Raw genomic sequence first — 25,749 nt, forward strand, 5'->3', positions numbered from 1 at the left:
TTTGACAAGCTCAATAAGTTGACTCTTCAGCTGCAGGGTACCTCACAAAAGACTTGCTACAGCTGACATATGATACAATCATTCAAAGGGACATACTGTATAGGGCAGAAGACTTGAACAAAGAGACATCAGATTTGAAAAATATTCTTTGAGACCAATGAACTGAAGACCTTCCATGTGCAAGAGACCTCAGCCTTGAAATTTCATTTCCAGAAACACTGACTTCTGAATGATTGTTCCAGATATATAATAATAATAATAATAATAATAATAATAATAATAATAATAATAATAATAATAATAATAATAATAATAATAAACTTTATTTTGTATAGCACCTTGACATAAAAGATGAAATTAAAAGATACACATATTGTTACAGACACTAAAACTAATCATACAAAAAATAAAAAGCCAATAAATAACAAACAAAGAAGTCACATAAAAGCTACTCTAAAAAATTAAGTTTTAAGACGGGATTTAAAAACACCCAGGGATTCTGCATTCCTAATCTCTGAAGACAGGGAATTCAACAATTTGTTAGCCAAGGAAGAAAAAGCCCGATCACCCATAGTTTTTAGTTGTGTTGTTTGGGCAGTTAGAAGACCAGCTTCAGAAGTGCGTAGAGCACGTGTAGGTATGTAAGGGGTTAACAGCTCACACAGATATTGAGGGGCCAAATTGTTCAAGGCTTTATAAGTGAGCATGAGAATTTTAAAATCAACACAAAAACTAACAGGAAGCCAGTGCAATTTTTCCAGGATAGGTGTAATGTGCAATGGTGTAATGGAGCAAAGCCTACCCCTGATTGGCCAATACCACTGCATTTTACCAAATCTTATTTCTGTGAGGATTTTACTGCTGTCAATCAAAACAAAATACAAATAAAAAAATTAAATCAAAACATTACAATAAACTGATAGTAGCCAAACTACAACTAGTAAACACTTAAGTAAACAAGTCATTGACAGTGGGACATTAATATATCTAGGAGGCATAACTTTTGTTTATATAAAATATTTGGTGATAACATTTTGTGTCTGTCGGTCATATTAAAGTTGTTGTGGTTTCTAAGTCTATCTGGCCTTTGAAGATCCCTGGTTTACAGTCCTAATTGGATTATGTATTTGTTTTACATGTACATCTGCAGCCTTTGTCAGTGGCCCTTATTTACAGAAGTATTTTATGTGTTATCGAGAATTCCAGACAAGATGGAATCCTAGAGGTTGCTCTGTGCCCTTGCTCTCATGAATGAAGGCAGTTGGAAAATAAGAATACAGGAAAATACAGGAAAATAGGCAAGGACAAGGCAAGAATTCAAAAGGTTTGATAGAAAGAGGGCAGAGGAGGTTACTGATCAGTCAAATAATATCTGACCAATATTGATGAATGTAAATGTACATTCAATACAGTAACATGGCAATGTGCATATATCATGTCTAAGTCATATTTTAAATCTATTTTTCTGCCCATTCTGAGGCATATAGAGATGATGGCAGTTGATGTTGGATTACACTTCATGCAGATTCCAGATATTAAAACCGAAGTTGCCAACCCCATGAGGACATTGAGAACATCCTCTTAATCAATAAACAAAATAACATCCTACATATGCTGTATCATTGAGCATTTGAATGCTTCAGCATGGAGGAGTTGGTGTTAAATCTATAATGAACTCAGATGATGAGCTAAATTTATGAGATGCTCAGGAGATCATGATTACACAATTCCAAATTGACTGTGTATGACTGTTGAAAGGACATTTATATTTATAATCACACTCTCTGGTGTTTATGGTAATTCACACTCTCCAGTGTTTATAAAAATTTACAATAACATCTTCTGTTGTCACACAAATGAGGATGGGTTTGCTTTTGGTTTGGTTTCTCTAAAGGTTTATTCCTCATACCATCTAATGGAGTTTTTCTTTGCCACAATTGATTAAGGCTTGCTCATTAGAGATAAATAGGGATACATGCAAATAAATTTAAATTCATAAAACCAATTGGTAAAAGCATTATACAAATAAAAATGGAATTGAACTGAATTGAATTAAATGAGACAAGATAATAGTCTATGATAGCTTCAGACTGTGGAAATGTGACTGTATTTTCTATATTTAATGTGATTTTCTGTGCATGGTGACCGGCATTGGTATGATATATAATTCAGTTTATATTACTCAAGTCCAGTGTTCCTTGAATATACCATATCCTGATCAGAATAAATAGAGTACTAAATATGAAAGAATGAATCATTATAACAAATACATTTAAGAATTCTAAAACATAAAAAGATAAACAATTTTATACAATACAATTCACATATAGAATGATATGGTGCACTAAAAAGAAAAATGAATGACAAGACACTCTGTTGAATTTGAAATATATAGACAAACATATCACTAACAGTTTAAGTGCTTTCTAAAGCAGTTACAAAATCTTTGTATTGTTAGCAAATGTATCCAATGCAATGCAAATGCAAATTGTATTGTATCAAATGTATAAAATGTATTGTATAGCAAATGTATCCAGTGGCAATTATCTTGATAGATGTGAAGCAATGATCAATGTCTCACTGCTTGGGAGATGGAGGAGTTGGAGGAACATGTTGCCTTGGCAACACAAAGGACTTGCAGGCTTGTTTTGAGCTGCAAATTAGTTTTTTGTGGCAAACTGAATTTGCTTGTGATGAGTACTCAAGTGGGTGAGTTTCCATCACCACAATACACCAAGCAGATTGACTAAACAGACAGCTCTAAGGTAGAAAGCTTTACTGCTTTTGCTGAATCTAATAAATTACTCATTTAGGGCAGCTCATATCCACTGGTTGATCACTTAACACCTTCTACACAAATATTGACAGGTTTTGTCTTTTAATGTACAAAAGGTGTTGAGTATGTTAATCAATGCTCTGTGGGGTTTTTTTTTCTTGTTCAGTTTCTTACAAATGATTTAAAAATATAATCTTATCTGCTAATGAAAATATTGAAGGTATATTTAATTTTACAATTCTCTTAATAGACTCAGGTGTGGCTTCTGCCTGGTCGGAATAAAAACCAGCATCCACACTGAACCTTTCCAGATAAGATTGGACGCCCTTATTCTAGAATTTAATCTTTGTGTGTAATTTACAGGGAATATTGGTTGGGGACAAAACTCTGTAACTGTAAATATCATGATAAGCCTAGATCTTTTTTACTGTACCATGTTCCAAGTTCAGCTCCCTTTACTTACTGTATACCTAACAGTTTAAACCCAATGCTGCAAAATGTATTCATATACTATAAATAAAGTATCTGAGGCTTCAGTGAATGACATTAGGTCCCCATCTTGTGGTAAAAATGTATTTCACCCCATGCTCTGTGTTGTATTTTTCCATGGGATTTTCCATTTGTGTGCAAAGCATTGATATGCATGACCACAAGATAGCTTCAGTAACATACTGATATATTCCATCTTAAATGTTAAGTCCCATTGCGTAAATAAATCATTTATTGCTTACTGCAAAAAGAATGTGTCATTGTAGAAACAATAGTTGCTATGGCACTGACTGGTAAAGAATACACACATATATAGAATGTCTTCTTTTTAGTATTTAGAGAGATTTCTCTAAACTTCCAGTGAAACAAACCTGTATTGCACATTGTGACAGACCTCGACACAAAGCCATCAGGAAAAATGTGCTTTGTAACATTTCTTCCTCTGGTGTCACCATGGCTCCACTCCCTTGTTGCTTGGCAACTCAATGCTCCTTCAAAATGAGGTGAATATGGATGACTTTCACAATCTGAAGACTAAACAAACACCACATTTTATCATATGGACATTATATCAATAGCTTTATGTATCTTCCATATGTTTAAGCTCCCAATATCTGTAATATAAATTGCAATATATTAGACTTTTCTAGGTGACAATACCCTAGGTGTAAGATAAAGTGTATTGTGTAATGTTTGTGTAAAATCTCACACCTACCACCACCATGCCATGGTTAAAGTGACAGAGATCACACTTTTCACACCATTCTTATGTTTGCTGTGAACATTAACTGAAGCTCTTGTCTTATCTGTGTGATTTTATATATTTTGATACAGGTGTTCCTATTAAAGTGGATAGTGAGTATATATACCTTAAATTTATTCATACAAAATGTATTTGTATCATACAACATGAATGATATACTACATGTTATTTGCAACCTACCTCATATTAATGTACCTAGACTGATCATCATTTATATTAAACACTTTATATGTACATGTTATTGTTTATGCACTTTACAAATCTATTTTTTCTCTAAATCCCTGCATTTATTGGTAGTATTATTTAATGTTTGTATGTTAATTTTTGACACTTTGTTGTATGTTAGATCAGAATCAGAATCAGAATCAGCTTTATTGCCAGGTATGTTTTCACATGCGAGAAATTTGTTTTAGTGCCAGAAGCTCCACAGTGTAACAGATGTCCATGGTGCATCAAATCAGTATACTAATACATATTTGAATTCAAGAAAGTTATTTTACATGTTGTACATCAGCCATTTATTTATTTTTGTCTCAGGTTTTACAAAAGAAGTGCTGTCATCTAAAACAGTTTAACATGCTACAGAAGCCTATTTTTCCACCACTAGAGGCATCTAGTGGACACACAAAGCCTTGAGAAATGGACCATTTTTGTCACAGTTGAAAACTTGAATGCTTTATGAAGTTTATCTCACCATAACTACAACCCAGATGAAGACAAATAAATAAGAAATCATCTGTCATTTTGGGTTTTAAGGATGTCAGGTTATGAGGCAATATGTACGTATAAAACTATACGTTTTATATTGTTTTCTATTATAAATAGTAGCATTATTTATTTATTTATTTTTATGTTTTTCTTAGTTTCTGACTTTTATGTAACATCATAAACTAAAATTTAGATTTACATTTATGTATAAAGTTTCTCAGTTATATTTTCATATTAAAAGATATGAACACGTAAAGATAAACAAAACAATTTTAAGTGCAATAAGTGGATTTCTTCTTAAAGAAAAACTGATTATTGCACCGATATTAAGAATCACATTTAAAATGTGTTTTAAATTATTCACATTTGCAATTTATGACAAAAAAAATATCTATCTACACAAAGCATGTGTATATCTCCAGACGTTGCGGTGATGAGACAGCAGGTGGCGGTAAAATCTCTTCCTGAGCAAACCAACACAACAAAGCAGAGGACTGGGAAGTGTTGTTAACTCAGTGTGTTAGCAGTGCTGTTTTGTTGACTTTGCTTATCGTTTACTGAAAGCTGCGTCGTATTATTTAACAAAAAGGGCGAGCATCTTCCCCTTACGTGCCAAAAAAAGATATTTCGAAATCAAGCAACGCAACTTCATAACTTGTTAGCTTAGCATTATTTTTTGCTAGCTACTATTGGCTACATCACTCTAGTTTGCTAATAATCAGGTTAATCAAACAAAGTATGGCTGAAAACGCAAATAGTGGCTCTGGTCTTCCTCCAGGAGATCCCCAGCTCATCACACTAATCGTGGAACATCTAAAGAACCGAGGTCTTTTCGACGAGTTCAGGAGGGACTGTCTAGCAGACGTGGACACCAAGGTGAAATTTACATCACTAGCTAGCTAAGTGTGACTAGCTAGCGTCAATGTTACACAGTGGGTGTGCTTTTGTTTAGCCTCATTGTATACTATGGAATTCCTGTGGTGACTAAATGTAAATTTCGACACGTTTTATGTCGTAATGTGGCTTCTCTGAACATTTTATTTCTTGGGGCCCTTGTTTGTCTTTTCTTTTTATTCACACACAGTGATATTTTTATGTACTGAGTTACACTTCACTGAAAAGTTGGAAGTCATAACTCGAAATGTCATCCTTAAGTGGAGAATAGTGTGTTTAAAGTTAATGGTATTTACCTTAGGAAAAAAACAAGCTGTATTTTAAAGAGGTAACCAATGGACATATCTGTAAGTTGAATGGATTAGAGCAGATACTGCTGTTATCTAGAGTAGTGAGAATAATGGTTCTGTTGAAGGTTTGATAAGTCAAGAGTCTGATCTCTATGAGCGCTGACAACATTCTCTATCATTACTAATGGCCAACATGTACTCCACAAATAAGACACAGAAGACAGAAACACACAGCAGTCATATGAACAAACTTTAGATTCTAATAACAACTGCATAAAAGAGTCTTTAGTGTCATTCATTATTGACCAACTGAAAGACACACACATGGGCCACAGACTATTTTGAAATGTTGACATCTATGCAGGTCAATTACAAGGGGAAATTGCCCATTTCTAACTGGAGCGATAAAAACCATCAACTTAAAAGATCATTTCATAACCATATTCAACACCTGGTGGACAATTGTAGTTTAATTATTTTGCTGTAAATAACCGATATAAACAACACCCTAAACTTTGATGTAAATTTGGCAGCTTTTATTTCTACATTGAGCATTATTTCATTGAACATTATTTCTACACTACCCATCGCTCTTGCATATAAAAAATTACCAGACAAAACCAACAGGAACATGGTGATTATATGATGGCTTCCTACTAATTGTACTAGCAATTTTAAAAAAAAAGCTGATTTAAGTATGCTGTGATTATTTATATATTTTGGAATATATATGAAGATCATTCTCTTAAAGAGATGGTAAATAAATGTTTTGTAATCAAATTAAACCACAACAAATCATGTCAGAGCTTTAACCACATTTAATTTGCACACCCTTTTAACCAATATTTTAAAGCACCTTTGAATTTGTAAAAGACCTTGTGAACATAGGATTAATAAACACAGCAGAGTAATTAAATCATATGAAACCATTTAGTTTCAGAGTCTAAAATTTTAATGAAGTTCTCATCTAGATATGAACTGCAATGTTACATAGCATAATGCAGCAGAAAGTGTGTTTTGTAATCAGTGAAGTGATTTTCCTCTATTGATCAAGTTATCATTACCTTTAAATAGCAGGTGACGATGACAAAAAAGGTGAAAAATTAAACCCTTTAATCATTAGACTGACTACACTGAAGTTCATTGCACAACAATTCATATATCTAAGTGCTCTTTCATTGTGAAGCCAAAAAAATATCCATTCTTCGTATGTATAATAAATGAACTCCTCTTATTCTTTTCTAGCCAGCTTATCAGAATTTGCGGCAGAAAGTGGACAACTTTGTAGCTAATCACCTGAGCACACAGGACTGGAGTCCATCCATCAACAAGAACCAAGTGCGCAATGGTCTACGACAGAGTGTAGTACAGTAGGTCAAGAATTAATGCCCTACTTTAGTATCAGATGTATTTTTAGTCTTAATGAAGTGATGTACTTTAGCATGCCACACTATTCTTCACAGTCCAGCTAATTGATAATGAAGTCCATTTTTTCCCATTGTAATTGTTTCAGCCATACATTTGTGCATATTGCAGAGAATCGGGACAAGAATATTAGATATTATTTATAATTATGTCTCATGATTCAGGAGATGTGAACCAAAACATGAAATTATCATATCAGTTCAGAAATGAATAGTACATTTCTAATTACTAAACAATAATTAAATGTGTGAAATGGAAGAATGGGGTATAGGAATTATGTGATTGCTAAACACACTGAGAACTCAATTCTCAACAGTTATGTGTTATTCATGAAGTGTGATTAAGTAAAAATTAAGATTTTTACCCACAAGTGATTTATGAGTTGCAATTAGCAGAAGAACAGAAACAAGGCCACAACTATGCTTTTAACCTTCTGTTAATATTGTTGATTTTCTATTAACATTTGAAAGACATTATGCTCTGTTAGCACCATAATGAGGTTACATATAATATAAATAGCTGTTTTTTCCCTCAGGATTTATCTTATTGCACTACAAATGGGCTTTATTAACTACTGGAAGTTTTCCTCTATTTTCATAGATCTGGAATGTTGGAGTCTGGTGTGGACCGAATTATAACTCAGGTGGTGGATCCAAAGCTGAACCATATTTTCCGTCCACACATTGAGAAAGCAATCCATGACTTCCTGGACTCAGAGAAGAAAGAAGAAGGAGTGTTGAATTCATCGACCGACACAGAGCAGCAAGATTCTGCTAGCAACACCAGCACAACAAAGGCACAATAAGGTAAAAGTTCATTTTCTGGAAACACACTTTCACACTCTCATCTTTGTTAACCAATGTAAGTAACCACCACCATTCCACATTGTAGAACTTGTATAAAGTTATCTTTTTATGTGGCAATTTGAATCATGATAACTCACATAATACTTATTAGATGTTTGTTATATTTCAATATTGTCTCAACTCTGTTTCACATTTTATAATGTAGGTACTCTGTGATGCCAGTTGTGCTTTTTTTTTTGGATTCTAATGACCTGGAGCATCAGGGTTATTGGCTAAGGACTTGCATCCAAACTGGAATTACACTTTGTGTGGGAACCTTCTCAGCTGGACAGACCTTGTGTGTTTGCATATGTAAAACAAGAGAGGGAAATGATCTTTAACCTGCGTGTGAAAGCATCCATAAAATTAGCATGGGTGAAAGAATATCTTGTTTAACTGATGTCATGTAAATAATTTTTGTGATGAGGAATCTGAACACAATCTGACGTTTCACATTTGTGAAATGCTTCCTTTTTCTGCTTATAATAGGGTATGCAGAGAAATGCTTCTTAAGTTCTTCATGAAATTCTACTTCATAAGTATTCTGGCAGATTCCATTTTATTGGTGGGAACCACAGAAATTAATGACTGGCCCATGGCCTGCTGCAGCATTTATCCAGGATTCTTTGCAGTGATGACATGCTGAGGAAGATTTATTTTTTTCTTTCACAACTGAACATTAAGCAGAGTAAGTGTTTATGAAAGGTCACTGTGTTCTGTCCAACTCATACATGGTGTCAAGTGATGGAATCATTGCTGTGGCAGGGCCTTTTTTTTTTTTTTTGAAGGGACATAGTGTTCTTCCACTGGGATAAAGGTCTACAAGTCTTGTTTATGTCTTTCACCACCATTCTTCTGAGAATGTACCACAATGTAACATTTGAGATTGACTTTGGTTTGCAAGATTTGGCACATTTATAAGGTGTCCTCAGCTATACACTTGCTATCTAATAAAATGTTTTCTTCAAAGGGTAAGATTGAAGTCTGTTTGAAAGTAAAATTGCAAAAAAAGTTTTTTGTAAACTAGTAAAGTTTTGGGTATTAAGGTTAAATTTTGGGTAGCTGGTATTAATAGATGATTTTGATATGCTCATATGTTCTTTTGAAATGACAAAATATTTTAACTATTGATTGAAAATAAAGTAGTATATGCTTTTATTTGCTTAATAATAGAACAGAATCACAGTTTTTTGTGATGTTAAAAAGTAAACCTAACTTAAGATCAGTCATGTCTGATCATTTTCCACCTTTAAAATGATAACAATAAACAATATGGGGTTGTTTTTTTTTCAGGTTTTTTTTTTTTTTTTTTTTTTGGAGAAAGAGAGATTTACAACAACATTCAAGGAACTGCATGATTGGCATGTACAAACCTAGGTAGAACTGAATCAAACATTAGACCAGGCAGGTAAAAGGTGCTGTAAAATAGTTTGCAAATTAAATATAGTTAAGGCTCTGACATGATTTGTTGTGGTTTAATTTTATTACATTGTAAAAATTGCAATTTTATCAGGGATATATTTTATATGCACATTATTTAGCATATGTAGCTTTGCTGTTATTGCCAGGATATTGTTGACAATTTTTAGGCACTATAGCACATAATGTTCCATGTATATTTGAGGACATAGCATTGCACCACCTGTCAATTAAGCCTCAGGGCTCAACATCTTTAGCCTCTCTTTTGTGTTCAGCAGAAAAATGTTCATCAGAATATAAACCAAGCTTGAGCCAGCAATGATCTCAGATTTCCTTGACTGGCTTGGTCGTGTGACTGCTGCCATGGTAAAGATACTTTGTCCCCATCTGGCGAAACCTGATCTGACCATTAACTGGAGGCTGAGTTGTGTCGACTAGGAGGTTGTCCGTACTCACCAATTTCTGTCATGGAAGAGATTCTTTACCAAAAGATAAAATAATGCAATTATCGGGTAATATATAATTCTGTAATCTGATTACAAATATATTACTTGGGATCAGAGTACAGTACATTTTTATAAATGCATATTTAGATTACAGTTACTTTTTGTAAATTACCTAAATTCATTTTTGATGTCCAAGCCCACTTGGGTTCATAAAATTGTATAAACACAATGTGTGTGCACTGTAATTAAAATATATTTAATTAGCTAAATGTAATCTGGTATTGTTGTGCTTTCACATCAGAGAATTTCACATTGTTCCATGGACCAGTGCTGATGTTCACGTGCCCGTTGCACGTACTTTCGGTGGTGGCACTGCTTGTTCTGAAGTGTTTCTTTCATACATCATAACATACATCATTTCAACATAAAATCTTTTGACCAGTTTGTGTGACAGTAGTTCTTCTGGATTGGACCAGATGGGCTAGTCTCTGTTCCTTCTGTGCATCGACCCTTGGGCATTCATGACAAAGTTGCCAAATCACTAGTTGTCCTTCCTTAAATGACTTTTGATCTGTTCTTCAGATCAATTTAATTTATCTAATCACTGCATATTGTGAACACTTTACAAGACCTGTCAATTTGGAGATGATTTGGACCATGATTTGCTTCTGGCAAAAGTTGCTCAGATCCATTCATCTTGCAATTTTTCCCAACACTACACCTTCAAGAACTGCTAGTTCACTTTATGCCATTTGATCCCACCCCTTGACAGGTGCCATCATAATGAGGTAATCAGTGTTCCTCACTTCACCAGTCAACTGTCAGTGTTATGATTAATTGGTGTATATATGTGGAGGGTCCCAAAAACTCCAGGAGTTTGAATGTGGTGCATGCACTCAATGTATCTACAGATATTGCTGCTAGGTAATATATGCAACAATAAATTGCCAATCTATAAAATAGAACTCAGTAATTCAGCTTATGTTTGGAGAAAGAAGGGTTGTGTACAAGAACACCATACCCACCTTTGTGGCTGCTTCTCTGATAATGTATTTCACATCATTGAAGAAAACATGTATGGATTGATGCATTAGGAAAATTAGAATAAGGGAAGAAAATGAATATGGCCAAAAGATGGGCATTTCACCAAGACAACCTCAAACATACAGCAAAAATAATTCAAGACTTCTTACTTGTATTAAATTGAACGTTTAGGGAGGATTTGGAGTCTTTTACACACTTTGGGAACTGAAGACAATTTGGCAAAAGGAACAACATCCAAACACCCTAGTTCAACAAAACACTCATGCCCATGGACCCTCCAGGTTTACACCATGACCTAATTAATAAATACGTTTTCAACCTAGACATACTGTAAACACTCTTACTGTGTCTGAAGTCCCAAACTAATTGGAAGGCTGTTCCATAACCGTGGGGCTTTATAAAAAATAGATCTGCCACTGTAGAGAGCTTTATTAAAGAAAGATCTGCTGTAGTCTTCTAGTTAGGATTCTAGATGCTGCATTCTGGACTAATTGTAACTGTCTTATTCACCGAATAGAACATCCAGACAAGGGATTAAAATAATACAACTGATAGGTAACAAAAGAATTAACTAATATTTCTGCATAGTATAGTGCTCATATTAACAATATTCCTGAGGTAAAAAAAAAAAAAAAAGGTTATCTTAAATGAAAGACTAGTCAGTTGTTGTTTTTTACTGTGGTACATGGTGAAACAAAAGCCATTTGAAGAGTTACTTCTGAAAATTACTTCTATCTTGTCAGAATTAAGTAGGAGGAAGTTAACAAGCATCAACTTTAATTGACACATTTCTTAGCACTATTAAGCTAGTGTCTGTCTTCTGGTTTGCTAAAACATAACCGTGTCATCAGCATAACAGTTAAAGTTAATACCATTTTTATTATCAGTTTTACTAGACATAGCATATATAAAGAAATAAGCAGTGTTCCTAGAACAGAATCTTGAGGAACACCAAACTTTAGCTTGGTGGTATAGAGAAGTCACCATTTTCATGCACAAACTGATTAGTTATAAGAAACAGTAAAATAAATCCTGAGCCTCTGTGCATGTCCACTTTATGTTTTAGGAAGTCCTCATATCTGTCACCTTATGTTAGTTATGCTGTCATAGCTAGTTTTGCTGGAGTCCCGGCTTGCACTCTGTACACCATGTACATTGTCCTTACCATCAAATGATTATAAGCATACCATTATAACACCCCCACATCATGCACACGCTACTTCTAAGATACAGTGATCCTGACTTCTAAAACTAAAACTGATCACAAATTTTAAACAGGAAGATAAGTTATGTTATTGAGTAATTATTTTGTTCAAAGAATTTCTTTTTTTCATTTAGTACTGCCCTTCAGAAGCTATGAAAGATATTTCAGATATTTTGTGTTTTCCAGAACACAAAATAATAATACCCACCGCCCCCAGGCATTAATATGTCAAGTTGCCTTTTTGAGCACTAGTGAATGTTTGTACCTTTTGTAATAGTTATGTACAAGTTCCTCCGTTGTGCTCAGTATGAAAAGATTAATCATAAAATCATAGAGCTTCTGTTGGAAAGGGGAAAATATGCAAAAGATGCTGGAAGTGCAAAGGTTGTGCAGAATCTGGAGAATTTTTTCTGAAGAATTGTGGGCAGTCTTAATGCTCAGGACAAACAAGAGACTCATGAAGAAATATCCCAAAATAAAAAGTCATAGGTCATCAACTTAACACAGTATTGAGAATCAAGGAAATATAAACTTTTGAACTGTTTCGTTTGTGTAAATTCAGTTATTATTTTGTCTTGTGGACTATATGAAACACCTTTTATGTTAAACAGCTTATTCAGGGCAGAACTATATAAAAAAATAAAGTTTATAGGATCCCTCCTAATTCCTGTAAAGCCCTCTTAATGTGCACATATTCAAGATGCAATGTAAACAGAAGCTAAAGAATAGCTAAATATCTGTATTATGATTCATCTTAATAGCTTTTCTGTATAGTCTCAATTGCAGCTGTAATCAGACATTACTGTCTCACACATCCTGGGTCAAGGGTTCAATCCTGAATTAGTTACTGTCTGTGTGGTTTTCTCCTACTGTCCAAGAACATTTGATTAACTAATTGTTTTAAATTGCCCCGATATGTGGACGAGTATATTAATGTTTTATGCACATGATCCCCTGCAAAGTTCTCCAGTCATACAAGCTGTGTTACCAAGATAAACTTTGGATTCCACCAGGATGAATATTTATCATAGCTAATGGCATAATAGCAAATACTGTTATCTCAATAATTTAGAGTAGATACAAAGAAATTTTATAAACGTGAAAGCCTGCATTGTAAAAGAGTTAGAGTTATCCAGCACTTTTTGGCCTATGATATGCAGCAATTAAAAACTCCTGTCCTTAGAGAGCTTTGCTAATGTAGTGTGAAATTGTATGTTCAGGGCATCACAGGGGGGAAGGGGTCAAGGGAAGTCTCAACTGACATTACATTTGTCTTCTGGACATTTAGAAATCACCAGAGTAATTATTTGAATGGGGATAGGAAAAAAAATCACACTGAAACACAGCTGCAGGTCACTTGTGTGCAGCTCAAGCCACAACAATTAAATCCACATTCCTTAGCAAAGCCTTCTTGCATCTGTTGAGTTTAATTGCTCCTTTTTTTTCCTTTTACACCCAATAGTGGAGGAGATTCATTACATTCAGTGGCTAGCTGAGATTAGCTGCATGCATGCCAGATGTGCAAAGGCCCAAGTGCATTGTTTGACCCAGCTTAGCAAAGGTACTTTCCATTCCATGTAATCCTAGTAACAGAGGTGCCTTTGTGTCAAATAGGGCTGCCAACTGCCAAGCATAGCTATTTCTCATATTGTCCATATTGTCCATACAATATTGCCAAAGTATTTGGAGCAATATTGTCTCAAAAACTGCAGATTTGTAGACAATTACAGTTACTGGCAAATTCATCTAATATTTCTCTTTATTCAATTATTATATTTACATTTACAGCATTTGAATCTGATGAATGCAGCTACCGGAAGCCAGTGGAGGGATCGCAGCAGTAGGGTGGTATGCGAGAACTTTTGGATCAATTGCAGAGGACGAATTGCATTCATTGGTAGACCTGCCAGCAGTGCGTTGCAGTAATCCAGTCTTGAAATGACAAGAGACTGAACAAGTACCTGTGCAGCCTGTTTGAACAAAAATGGCTGAATCCTTCTAATGTTGTAGAGAAAAAACCGACATGAGCGAGTCACATTAGCAATATGAGAGGAAAAGGGCAGTTGGATGTCCATGGTTACCCCAAGGTTGTGAGCTGTGGCTGAAGGGGAGATCAGATCGTTGTGCAGGGATAAAGCAAGGTCATGACCTGGGGATGAAACACCTGGGATGAACAGCAGTTCAGTTTTGCTAGGATTGAGCTTTAACTGATGAGCAGTCATCCATGATGAAATTTCTGCCAGACATGCTGAGATCCGATCAGAAGCTGTGGATAAGGACGGATGACAGTTTGGCTGATCTAGCAACATGTAGATTCTCAGAGACATCCAAAAGGGCTGTCTCTGTGGAATGAGCTGCTTTAAAGCCAGACTGGTTGGGATCTTGGAGGTTGTTCTGTGAGAGATAGACAGACAGTTGATTATAGACAATGTGTTCAGAATTTTTGAAAGAAACGAGAGAAGTGATACCGGTCTGCAGTTACTGATGTCTGATGGATCCAGATGGGAATAGGATGGGAATATCCCTTGCTCTCTTGAAATTAGTTGGTACCTGACCTCATTATATGTTTACTAAATGTGTTTTTAAACAAATATTATTATTATTATTATTATTATTATTATTATTATTATTATTATTATTATTATTATTATTATTATTATTATTAGATTATCAATAGATTATCAAACCTGTTAGTTCATCTCATTTCAGTTTTGTTTTCATTTTTCAAAATTGTTTTATTCTATTGCCCAATAGGCTTAACTGTTTTATATTTGTTGTATAATAATTTCACAAAAAGAAATGCTATATAACATTTGCTACGGTAGAATTGTGTAAGAAACAATTTCTATGAAAAGTTATGCAAAGTGATGTCCCAGTCGAGCCATCTTTGATGCCAGACATTAAACATGCTAACAGCTGACATGCTAACCAAGTAAGAATAACCCATAAGGATCCTTACAGGTTTCCACAGAAAATTTACGACTAACAGGTACAAAAGCAGTTTAAAGGCCATTTTGGTCATTTCAACAGATTGAACACTGAACATGGCAAATGAAAGGAGTATTAAAATTTCTAACGCATTGGGTTAATGGCATTTAGCAAAATGTTTGTCATTCTTTCCTAACGTTTCAAAATGTTAACATAATTACATGAGATTCTGGGCAAGAGATCCTGTCTGCTCATATTCCATGTTGTGTGGTCAGTTTTGCTTTAGATGGAGCAAGATTTACTTATATATCAATTCACAATATATTAAACATTAAGACCTGTCCAAGATTTGTTAAAACATGTGAATGTCCTTCAGTCTTAGGTTTAAAATAGAGTTTACTGACTGAATATACAGATTTTCTGCAGCCATTTCTATAAACAAGGTGAATCGTTTGGAAAGATCAGTCTTCAAACTCCTGATTGATCTTATCTCCCAAAACATTTAACTCAAGTTAGCATTTGTAAAACATACATTTTTAGATACCCATTTCCAAGACAAAGTCCTGCATAGATTCATTCAGAAGACCCCAAAAAACTTCAGCACTGGGGGAAGGTCCAAAAAGAGGTGAACACCATTCTCAGAACAGCTTCCATGTATTTGTTTAGGGAAAGAACTGGCTCAATCCTGTCAGATGTCAAGCTGGGCAAGAAAACACTATTGTTTTTATGAACACTAAAAAGGTTGAATAAAACCCCTTGTTTTGAACAGTGATAGATTTTGTTACCACACTTCTTTCCAAGAGGTAACAGTTTCTTGAGAGAGACAGGGCACTTAAATACCTACCAGGAGTCCAAGTGAGTGCCTCCTGCCTAAGGTAATCACAAGACCTTGTGTTGTGCAAGCTGTCAGCCAGGCCAAACTGGATTTGTGATTCTGAAATACTGTGTACTTTTGTCTAGAGTCTTTATGGTGAGGAGTGAACCCATCATGTACTCATACGTCACTATGTGATTGTGTTGTGATGTATATGAATGAAAATTTCAGTGTTAACAATATGTCTTGGATACTAGGAAAATTGTAATAATATTTTTTTTTTCAATTATGTCAATTTGCCTTTATTTTATATACTTTATGGTACATATGTTTTTGAAATAAAATACAATTTACAGGCTTTTAGGTTTCTCCACAGAAAATTGCCTATAATATTTGTCATACAATATTACTTACTGCCAAGTTTATCATACCTGCAGCATTATGACAAGAGTAATAAAATGTAACTTTTAAAATGTGCAGTGATATTATTTGGTTGACACATTATTAGAACAGACATGAACATGACAAAAAGTTTTGACATGGAAAATAGTCCCTAGTATTCTATAAATGTTATTATTATATTCCAATACATCTAGCAAGATTTGCGTACCCAGGTTTGTTCTGTTCATTGTGATATATCGCAGCCAGTCCTAATACTAAAACAGGTGATGTGAATAATGTTGATCTCATTACAATGGCACCTGCCAAGGTATGGGATATATTAGGCAGCAAGTGAATATGGAGTTTTTGAAGTTAATCTGTTGGAAGCGGGAAAACTAGGTAAATGTAACGATCTGAGCGGCTTTGACAAAGGCCAAATTGTGATGGATAGACACCTGGCTCATAGTACCTCCAAATCAGCAGGTCTTGTATGGTTCTCCCAGTATGCATGGGGAGTCTGTCTGGTCCGAATCCACAAAAGAACTTTTGAAGCACAAATTAATGAAAAAAAGGTTAATCCTGGCAATAGTAAAAAGTTAGAACATTGCAATTTGCTGTGTATGGGGCTGCATAGCAACAGACTGGTTAAAGTGCCCATGCTGACCCCTGTCCTCCATCAAACATGATTACAGCAGTCACATGCACATCAGAACTGGACCATGGAGCAATGGAAGAAGGTGGCCTGATCCGATTGATCACGTTTTCATTTACTTCATGTGGATGGCCAGGTACCTACATAATATAAGGTAGTTGGTTTTAATGTTATGACTGATCTGTGTATATTTTTTAAGCATAGTAGAAACAGGACACAGGTTCAAAATAGTCACCCTGCAATGGATCTAAATCAAAGCCCATAGTTTTACTTATCATAGATAGCAAAATGCATATGGTCATTTTTAAAGAAAAGATGTTTGGGAAGGTAGAAAATAAATATTATTGTTATTGTTATTATTATTATTATTATTATTATTATTATTAGTAGTAGTAGTAGTAGTAGTAGTAGTATAATTATACTCAGTTATAGCTAATGAAATTTTTTAATCAATTCAGTTCAAAAAAGGCATTCTAAGCATTATAATTTTAAGTCATATTTGCTTTTTTCAGATGTCTCGCAATGCAGTCATGCAATACATGTTTTCCACAGCCGTTGTAGCCATAACAAGGTATAGTACAAGAGTTCATGGATACAGGTATTTGTAAGAACATGTTTGTTGGACAGGGGTCACATGTCAATCAGCTAGCAACTAGGTCATTTAGGTTTACACTGAAAGGTTATACAAATCCTCATGAGATGGTTTGGGGGGGTGGTATAAGAGAGATAGCATGAAAAGTTGAACTGGAAACTGTTGGAGTCAGGCTAATATGTGGGACTTCATCAAAACACCTCCTGGCTAGAGGTTAGAGTGGTCTATAGGTTTTTCACTCATACTGAACCCTACTCTCTCAAGCTTGTGTACTATATATTAGACAAAATCCATAAAATGACCACATTCTGGGGCATCTAAAAAGATCTAACTGAGATGTGTTGATGGGCCAACAAGCTTACAAACCTCGCAAATTACCGAAACCCAGACAGCATTGGGCTAAGTTAGCAAACCAGCTAACATTATTCTTTATTCTTTCTATACGCTTTAAAAAAAAATGAGGTTACTCATTCAACCTAGTTCACTCATTCAGCCTAGTTAACTTTAGTTAATTGTTCAAAAATGTACTTCTCTAAAAAAAAATATTTTGAATTAGTTGTATCAAATGTAGATTATATTTAATTTACCCAAAGTATTTACCCAAATGTTTTTTTTTTTTATTAAATTAACATACAGTTTTACTTTATTTTGTTCAGCAGTAATTTTACCTTTACTAAAGGAAAATATTACTACAGATACTTTTAGTCAGGATCTGTACATTTTCACTGATTGATTAATTAACTGAATTTCTGTTTTGTTGACTACATTTAATTACATTAATGAAGTATTTCAAACATTTTACTACTGCTCTGTTCTGTGGATGATGTAATAACACAAAAGCATCAGACAGTTTCATATCTGATATCTGATATTACAAACTAAATAATTTTTTCGACAGTTTTCTATTGTTATAAAAAATATGGTCAGCTTGAGGAAATCATACTTTACTAGCAAGGTTTTAGACATTACTGACTGGGCACACCGACTGATTTGACCACCTTCTTAATTTTATGGTAATGTTTAACTGGCTTTTTTCCCAGTGTGACCTTAGATGCTATCCATACCATATCTGTTGCCTCCTATGATGTGTTCATTGGATAAAACTGTTGACTGAATGACTGATTCTTTTACACTAATTGCATCACTGGCTGCTTTACCAGCTCATGCTTGAATTAATCATGATCACACACTTGCTTTTTGTAATCAGGCAATTGAACAATCTTACTAACAATAACACAAACTTGCAATAACCACACAAAATGGTAGATAAGATACAGGAGGTGACAAATAAAAGGAAATACCCACATAAGTGGTTTATCATAATGTGCATTGGTATAAACCTCTTATTGGTGTAAATATCTTTGTATTGGAGGGATAAACACTCTTCCCTCATTGTTTTTTGAATCCAGAGCTTATGATTTACATTATTTTTATGTTCACCAAACCATTCAGTGACCACTCATGCCCTCGGCATTGGAGCATTCTCACCCTGATTATCACTACTGATTTGCTGTGTTTCTAAACCAAATTCTAAACCTATTTCTATTTTTACTCAAAATATCCTGAGAGATAATAGTTACTTATTAAACAGCACATCTGTTCTGGCTTATCAAGTTATCAAGGTTATTAAAATGATGACATGGCATGACACATGAAGTGCAATTTGCCTAACTGATGATAGTGGGTCATTAGACAGGATAAGAACTAACATCAGTCAAGCAATGGTGAACTATTTGCACTATAAAAATTTTGATCATTTTATACTCTTTTATAGTGTTATAAGAGATAGTGGCACATTCAGCACTATACATTTCAACCATTTAATAATCATTATAATAACAATTCCAAAGCTTTAGTTCATTTTTAAATATACTTTTGAAGTGTTTGCACAAATGTTATTGGCACTAATGGTATTTGATCTTTAAATTTGTATTTGTTTTTTTTCAGTGCAACTTCTTCCTGTCAGTAATATTAGTTATTTCTATCGTCTCAGTGCATCAGCAGGTATGTTTAAATTATACAAACACAAAAGCAAACACATGGGAAAATATGGCACATATTTAGTTTATATTGTATACTGCATAACTTAAATGTACAACATCCACATAGAGGTTTGGGAAGACAAATAGTGCGTACGCTATCCATGGTAAAGTAAATCAAAACTCACTACAAATTAAACAAAGCACCACATAGAGCATTAATACGTAATATGGAATATAGATAGATAGATAATATAGCTTGTTATAGCGATGCTAAAATGTAAGTAAAACAATCTATTAGCCACCAAGACTACACCATATAAACACTTATAGAAACGATTCTATTTCTTCAATCTAAAAGGAATAATACTAACACTAGACTACTAGAATACTAGACACAGTTTTTCACTTACAGAGTCCAATTTTGTAAACATTTTAATATTATCTTAACTAAATGCATTCGAGCCTGTGCAGAGGCCCTAGGTTATTAATGAGGACAGTTTGTTATTTTTCATCCATTTGTGTTTTGTACATAACGTGTTCTTGAGAAACTCTAGAATTCCACGGAACACAATAGTTTAGTTCAAAGGTTTATCCTGACATATGATAAATGATAAATATACACTGAAACAAAACTAAGAGCTACAATGGATAAGTTAGCAAATGTATTAAGACTTTATGGCCCAAGAACAAAATTGCACTACTTATTTAGTGGAACTGACTCTTAAAAACAGGAAACATGCTCCACCCTCACTAATTCAACAATGATTAATGGTTCTCCAGAATATATTTTGGCCTTATAATTTATTGAACTGGGAACTGTGAAGAAGGCATAGAATTGCTAGAACCTCTAAAAGTAAGTTTACTGATATTTTAAATAGATCTCTTTACAAGCATAATCCTTTTAAGGTTATTTTTTTATTGTGATGTACTGTACTCTTTAGCCAGAAACAATGACCAAAGATTAACAGTGATTTTGAACAGATAATTATATCAAAATATCTTTCTGCCATGTTGCTACATTCTGAGGTGATTAAAATACCTGCTTATATATACTTTCTATCACTTGTATTTACTCATTTATCTTCTACAGTTGCTTTGTGCACTGGGTGGGTATTTCCATTGAGTATTTTCCATTCCATTACAGGGCACCAAACCCACACCCACATGTTCATTCACAACTAGGTCAGATTAAAGCCAGTCTACTCATAAGCATGTTTTTGGAATGTAAATTTAAATCTAAGAACCCAAAGTAAACCTAAACTGATAAGGGAGGACCATGGGAATCATCCCACAGAGCTTAGGATCCAACTTCAGACCCTGAAACTGTGGCACACCAACACTACCTGCTGAAGCGTTGTGATGCCTTTCATTATTTTATTATTGTTAATTACTTTCCAGTGTTTCATTTCCATTAGTCATAGCTTTCTCTGTTCTTGCTGAAACAATACAGCACATGTATTACTCTCATCTCCTCTAATAGTTATATGATTGGACCATTTCAAAGTAGCCTATGAGCCCTGATCTAAATCCTATTGAACATCTGTAGAAAGAGCTGAAACATGAAGTCTGGAGCAGTTTGTTCACGAGGAGTGAACCAAAATACCTGTCGACAGGTGCAGAAGTCTCATTGAGAGTTAAAGAAATCACTTGATTGCAGTGATTGCCAAGGTTGTGCAACAAAATATTAGGGGGACCATAATTTTTGTCCAGGCCAGTTTCATTAGTTTGTTTAGGTTTTATTTAATGCTTCTGTTGAACCACAATTCAAAAGCAATGTCTGATTTTCAAGTCAATTTTATCATTTTTATTTATATTACTTTTGTCAGTTTCATGTTATTTCAATGACCATTGTCAGTTTATTTTTCTTTAATGAAAGGGAACCAACAATTTTATCCACATGTATATGTAGTCTACTAGTTAAACTAATAATGAACTTAACAATGACAGTTAATTAGTAGCATGTAGTACTACATGAGGGAAAAACAGAGAAACCTCATTTGTCATATATGAAGGAATAACTTCAGGGTCATTGACCCCTGGACCTTGAACGCACATGACTGTATATGTTTCCCCCAGGTTCTTCTGTTTCTTCCAACCTTCCAAAAACAGGATAAGCTAAATTAGTAAGGATGTTAGTTAATTGAAATAAGGATTAATTGGAAATAAACTGAATAAGGATAAGCTAATGTGTGTGTTGCCCTGCCTTAAACTCCATGTTCTGATGATAGTCTCTGGATCTACTTTAAGCCTGATCAGAATAAACCACATACTGAATGATCTTTTCATACCCAATCATTCATGTTTGCCTTCTGATAATGTAAAATACATGAGTAAAGATCAGAGAGAAATAGAGACAAAAGTTCCAAAACTCAAATGGTGGGGGTTATAAGTAGTCTAATAACCTCTTTGGAGACTTATTTTTAGTCTAATAAGTCCAGTTTGCAAAGCTACATTTCACAAATTTAGCCTTATTGTTTCTTCCTTTTTAAGCATGCTTTATTAATGACATTTCAAAGTTTATTACAATTGTCAGCAGATACAAATTCTAAAGTCAGCCACAAGCATTAAAAGCACCATATTTACACTCACATATAAAATATAGAAACTTTCAAACAATCCATTTGCAAATTACTTTCAAAAAGTTTCAAACATGTGCATGCTTTTTTAAAACGGTCTTCAGTTCTGAGTCTTTTATTGCACACTTTGCCTACATCCCACAACGCCACCCGGTAACTATAGTAACCCCTGGTGGCGCATTGATCTACGTCTCCTAATGAATAGGGCAGTGTGCGGTGTGGCACGTAACTCCCGCGCTTGTGATAGGCCAAGCTGGGAGACTGACAACACCTGCTTGTCTCTTTCCTCAAACACTGGAGTTCTAGCCGACACACTGTGCATCATCCTCTGCAGCTCCACTTTTACTCATCTGTTTAATGCAGCACTTGGTTAGTAGCCTTTAGCTGCGTTTTACGGTTATGCTCCTGGCATCCCAAAGCGCACTGAAAGCAAGCTTCTGCATTGTTAGACAGATTTATTAGACTGCTAGACATGCATGTGAATTTGGCTGTAGTTGTGCTTGTGTTGATTGTACAGCGCAAAGTGAACACTACGGATTCCGCCGATGTTTATAACACCTCATCCCAGGAGAGGCCTCTTAATGCTCACAAAAGACGGTTATCTCTACAGGATACAGGTAAGATCCAGCTCTAATATAGGTTTATGTACGTGTTTATGTGTTTAAGTTCATGTTTCAGTTGTAGCCTGATCAGTGCAGGTTACTTTAGATCCAAACCCGCGTAAGAAACAGCTGTCCAAAGCTCCCATTTATTCCCGTGACTCTTACGTCTCTTACTTTTATTGTTAGGAAAACTTACTCTGGGAATCTACTGTTTTAACTTAAAGCACTTTAACTCACAAATAGTCTGTAGATGTAGATGCACTGTTTTGTATTTAGACTCTTCTTTTAACCCCTTATATCAACATAAAATGTTCATTTAGGTGTAAATATGATGTATATTGGTGTATATATGTATATGTGTCCTACGTGCTTTATAGTGGAGATCCAGCAGTGTTTGCTGAGCGCTGGAGATGTCGGATGCGGTACATTTGAGTGTTTCACTAACAACTCCTGTGAGATTCGGGGACTGCACGACATCTGCATGAGCTTCCTGCACAACGCCGGCAAATTTGACTCTCAGGTAAGAAGCACACTTAACACCAGTAACCCCACCGATCATGAATTGGCTGGGGTAAAAAAACAAAAAAAACACTGTCACTGAGAACCAAGGTTTCTCAGACAATTTCACATATTCACTTATAAACATCTGTGTGAACAGCTGCAGCTTTCTTCCTATGCCTTAGGCACTATGTACAGGAAACTTTCCATTGCAATGCATAATGCATTCTTTTATGTAAGACAACTTAGTGCAACCATTGTGTTTATGTTCATGGGTGATGTGCTAGCCTGGTGATTGGAAGTTTGTGCGCCCGAAGTCTCAGGTCGCCCAAGATACCAATGCGGGGCCCCTGACCAAGGCCCTTAATTATCAATTGCTCAATCACCTCACTGCAATAAATGAGACAAAAGTCACTCTACCATAAATGTAAATCTTCAGCAACCGATGTATACTGGTAATGGTTGTATTTAATGCCGGGAGAATTGGAACCCAAATCATTTAGACTACCATATAAGAAAAAATAATGAAATATGTAATCAGTCTTTGAATCCAAACAGATAAATATATTCTAAACAGATTATAGCATAGAAAATATACACACCGTAACTAACACCACATGTTTATATATATATAATTATACACATACATACCCGCACACATTTATGGCAATCCCTGTATTGGTATAGTAAATAACTTTCTGATTTTTTTAACTCACTAGAAGCACAGCAGATCCACATATACTGAAATCTAAAACTGCATATGACTATTCAATCACAGCAAGTCACTTTCAGTTTGGCTCCTCTGCATTACATACGATACCCCATAAGATGTGAATGTCAACATTGTAGTATTTGCTGCAGGGCAAATCATTCATCAAGGATGCATTGAAGTGCATGGCACATGGGTTCCGTCACAAGTTCAGCTGTGTCAGTCGCAAGTGTGTTTCTGTGAAGGAGATGGTGTTCCAGCTGCAGCGCGAGTGCTATAACAAACACAACCTCTGCTCAGTGGTCAGGGAGAACACCAACGTCATGATGGAGATGATTCACTTCCAGGATCTGTTTCCAAGAGGGTATGTGCTCTATTTTTAAACTAATTTATAGCCACTGAATTAGTGTCATAAGCCTTTGAGTCGGTACACTATGCATTCAAGAGTTCATGTAATTTAAAACAGAATAATCTAAGGCTAATTATACATGTAAATTAATGCCTTACTTTTACACTGTGTAGTGGGATAATGCAAATAATTTTTTCGAATGTGAAAAAGTTATTATTTATTATTATTATTATTATTATTATTATTATTATTAGAATTCTCTGCTGAAACTTTGCCACATTACTATCATGTAAATGAGTAAGTGTCTATTTTAGACATCACATGAGAATCATTACAAATAATGTTAGCAGTAACACTCTCAGCTTTTGAATATCTAGTAGATGTGACTGGACATTTTTATAAAGATGATTCTCTTTCTGATACCTTTAGGCCTCACGTAGAACTGGTGAACATCCTCCTGGGTTGTGGTGAGGAGGTGCGTGTTGCCATTACCCACCGTATTCATGCACAGTGTGAGCAGAACTGGGGTGCCCTGTGTTCCAGCCTCAGCCTCTGCCTGCCTGATCACAGCAGGATCCAGACTGTGCCTACTGTCACGCCTGTTCCTGCGATCAGCAGCGCCAACTTCCTGCCTCGTGCTAAATCTCCTCTCTCACAGCATGATGTACAGCAGATTTAGATACTTTGCAAAGAAAACAAGGGCCTTTCTTAGCCTTCAGTACCTTGAATGGACCACATTGCAACACATGTTGAGGCCAACAAGCAGGTCTGTTGATGACACTCAGAAACAATGGAACTAACAAAGTGTGTACATACAGCAGTGTGTGCATAAAGGTAGCATCTAGAGTATTGTTCCTACCACAGTGTGATTGTATATACACTGTATCTGGAATTTAGGATGGTCACAGCCCATGAAGTGACAGTTCCAGCTGACTAAACACAAATCTGGAGTCTTTAACAATACACTGTATGCAAAACAAAGCAGTGCATATATAATAATGCAAAACAAATGATAAATGGCAAACAAACGACACAGCCTCCATTTTTTTAGTATGATATGAGAGAAAATTCATGGTGCTTTTTCTCAAGAGCACAAGATGTTGAAGATGTCATCCACATTTAGTTTTGGTACAGTTCTTATTATATAATGCCAAAGCTGAATCATGCTTATGGACACTGAATATATTATTTCTGGGTAAAGCAGAGTGTCAGATATGAAAATGTACCAACTCATACGGTAGAAAAATTGGGATTTGTGACTGACATCCACTGAAACTGAAGAACTAATATCCAGCCAGTTAATGCAGCTAATTAATTGAAATGGTTTCATGAAAACAGGAACACAGGTTTTATGTAACTATTT

General features: G+C 35.0%; 1 protein-coding gene across 1 annotated transcript; it reads left to right on the forward strand.

Moving 5' to 3' along the window:
- Positions 1 to 5,070: 5,070 nt before the first annotated feature.
- Positions 5,071 to 25,414, forward strand: LOC113638590 (stanniocalcin-2-like). Its single transcript, XM_027139893.2, has 7 exons — positions 5,071 to 5,612; positions 7,166 to 7,290; positions 7,946 to 8,147; positions 22,659 to 22,845; positions 23,208 to 23,350; positions 24,190 to 24,401; positions 24,816 to 25,414. Exons 1-7 carry the CDS (start codon positions 5,475 to 5,477, stop codon positions 25,063 to 25,065), a joined length of 1,257 nt encoding a protein of 418 aa, XP_026995694.1. The 5' UTR covers positions 5,071 to 5,474; the 3' UTR covers positions 25,066 to 25,414.
- The last annotated feature ends 335 nt before the right edge of the window (positions 25,415 to 25,749 follow it).

The sequence above is a fragment of the Tachysurus fulvidraco genome, chromosome 21 (assembly GCF_022655615.1).
Source record: "Tachysurus fulvidraco isolate hzauxx_2018 chromosome 21, HZAU_PFXX_2.0, whole genome shotgun sequence".
Lineage (NCBI taxonomy): Eukaryota > Metazoa > Chordata > Actinopteri > Siluriformes > Bagridae > Tachysurus > Tachysurus fulvidraco.

Bases quoted from the DNA above. Each gene is read 5' to 3' on its own strand.
- LOC113638590 (XM_027139893.2), top strand. From the start codon at position 5,475: ATGGCTGAAAACGCAAATAGTGGCTCTGGTCTTCCTCCAGGAGATCCC. The intron at 5,613-7,165 runs GTGAAATTTACA...ATTCTTTTCTAG, and splicing joins TAGCAGACGTGGACACCAAG to CCAGCTTATCAGAATTTGCG. The intron at 8,148-22,658 runs TAAGGTAAAAGT...GCGCACTGAAAG, and splicing joins CCAGCACAACAAAGGCACAA to CAAGCTTCTGCATTGTTAGA.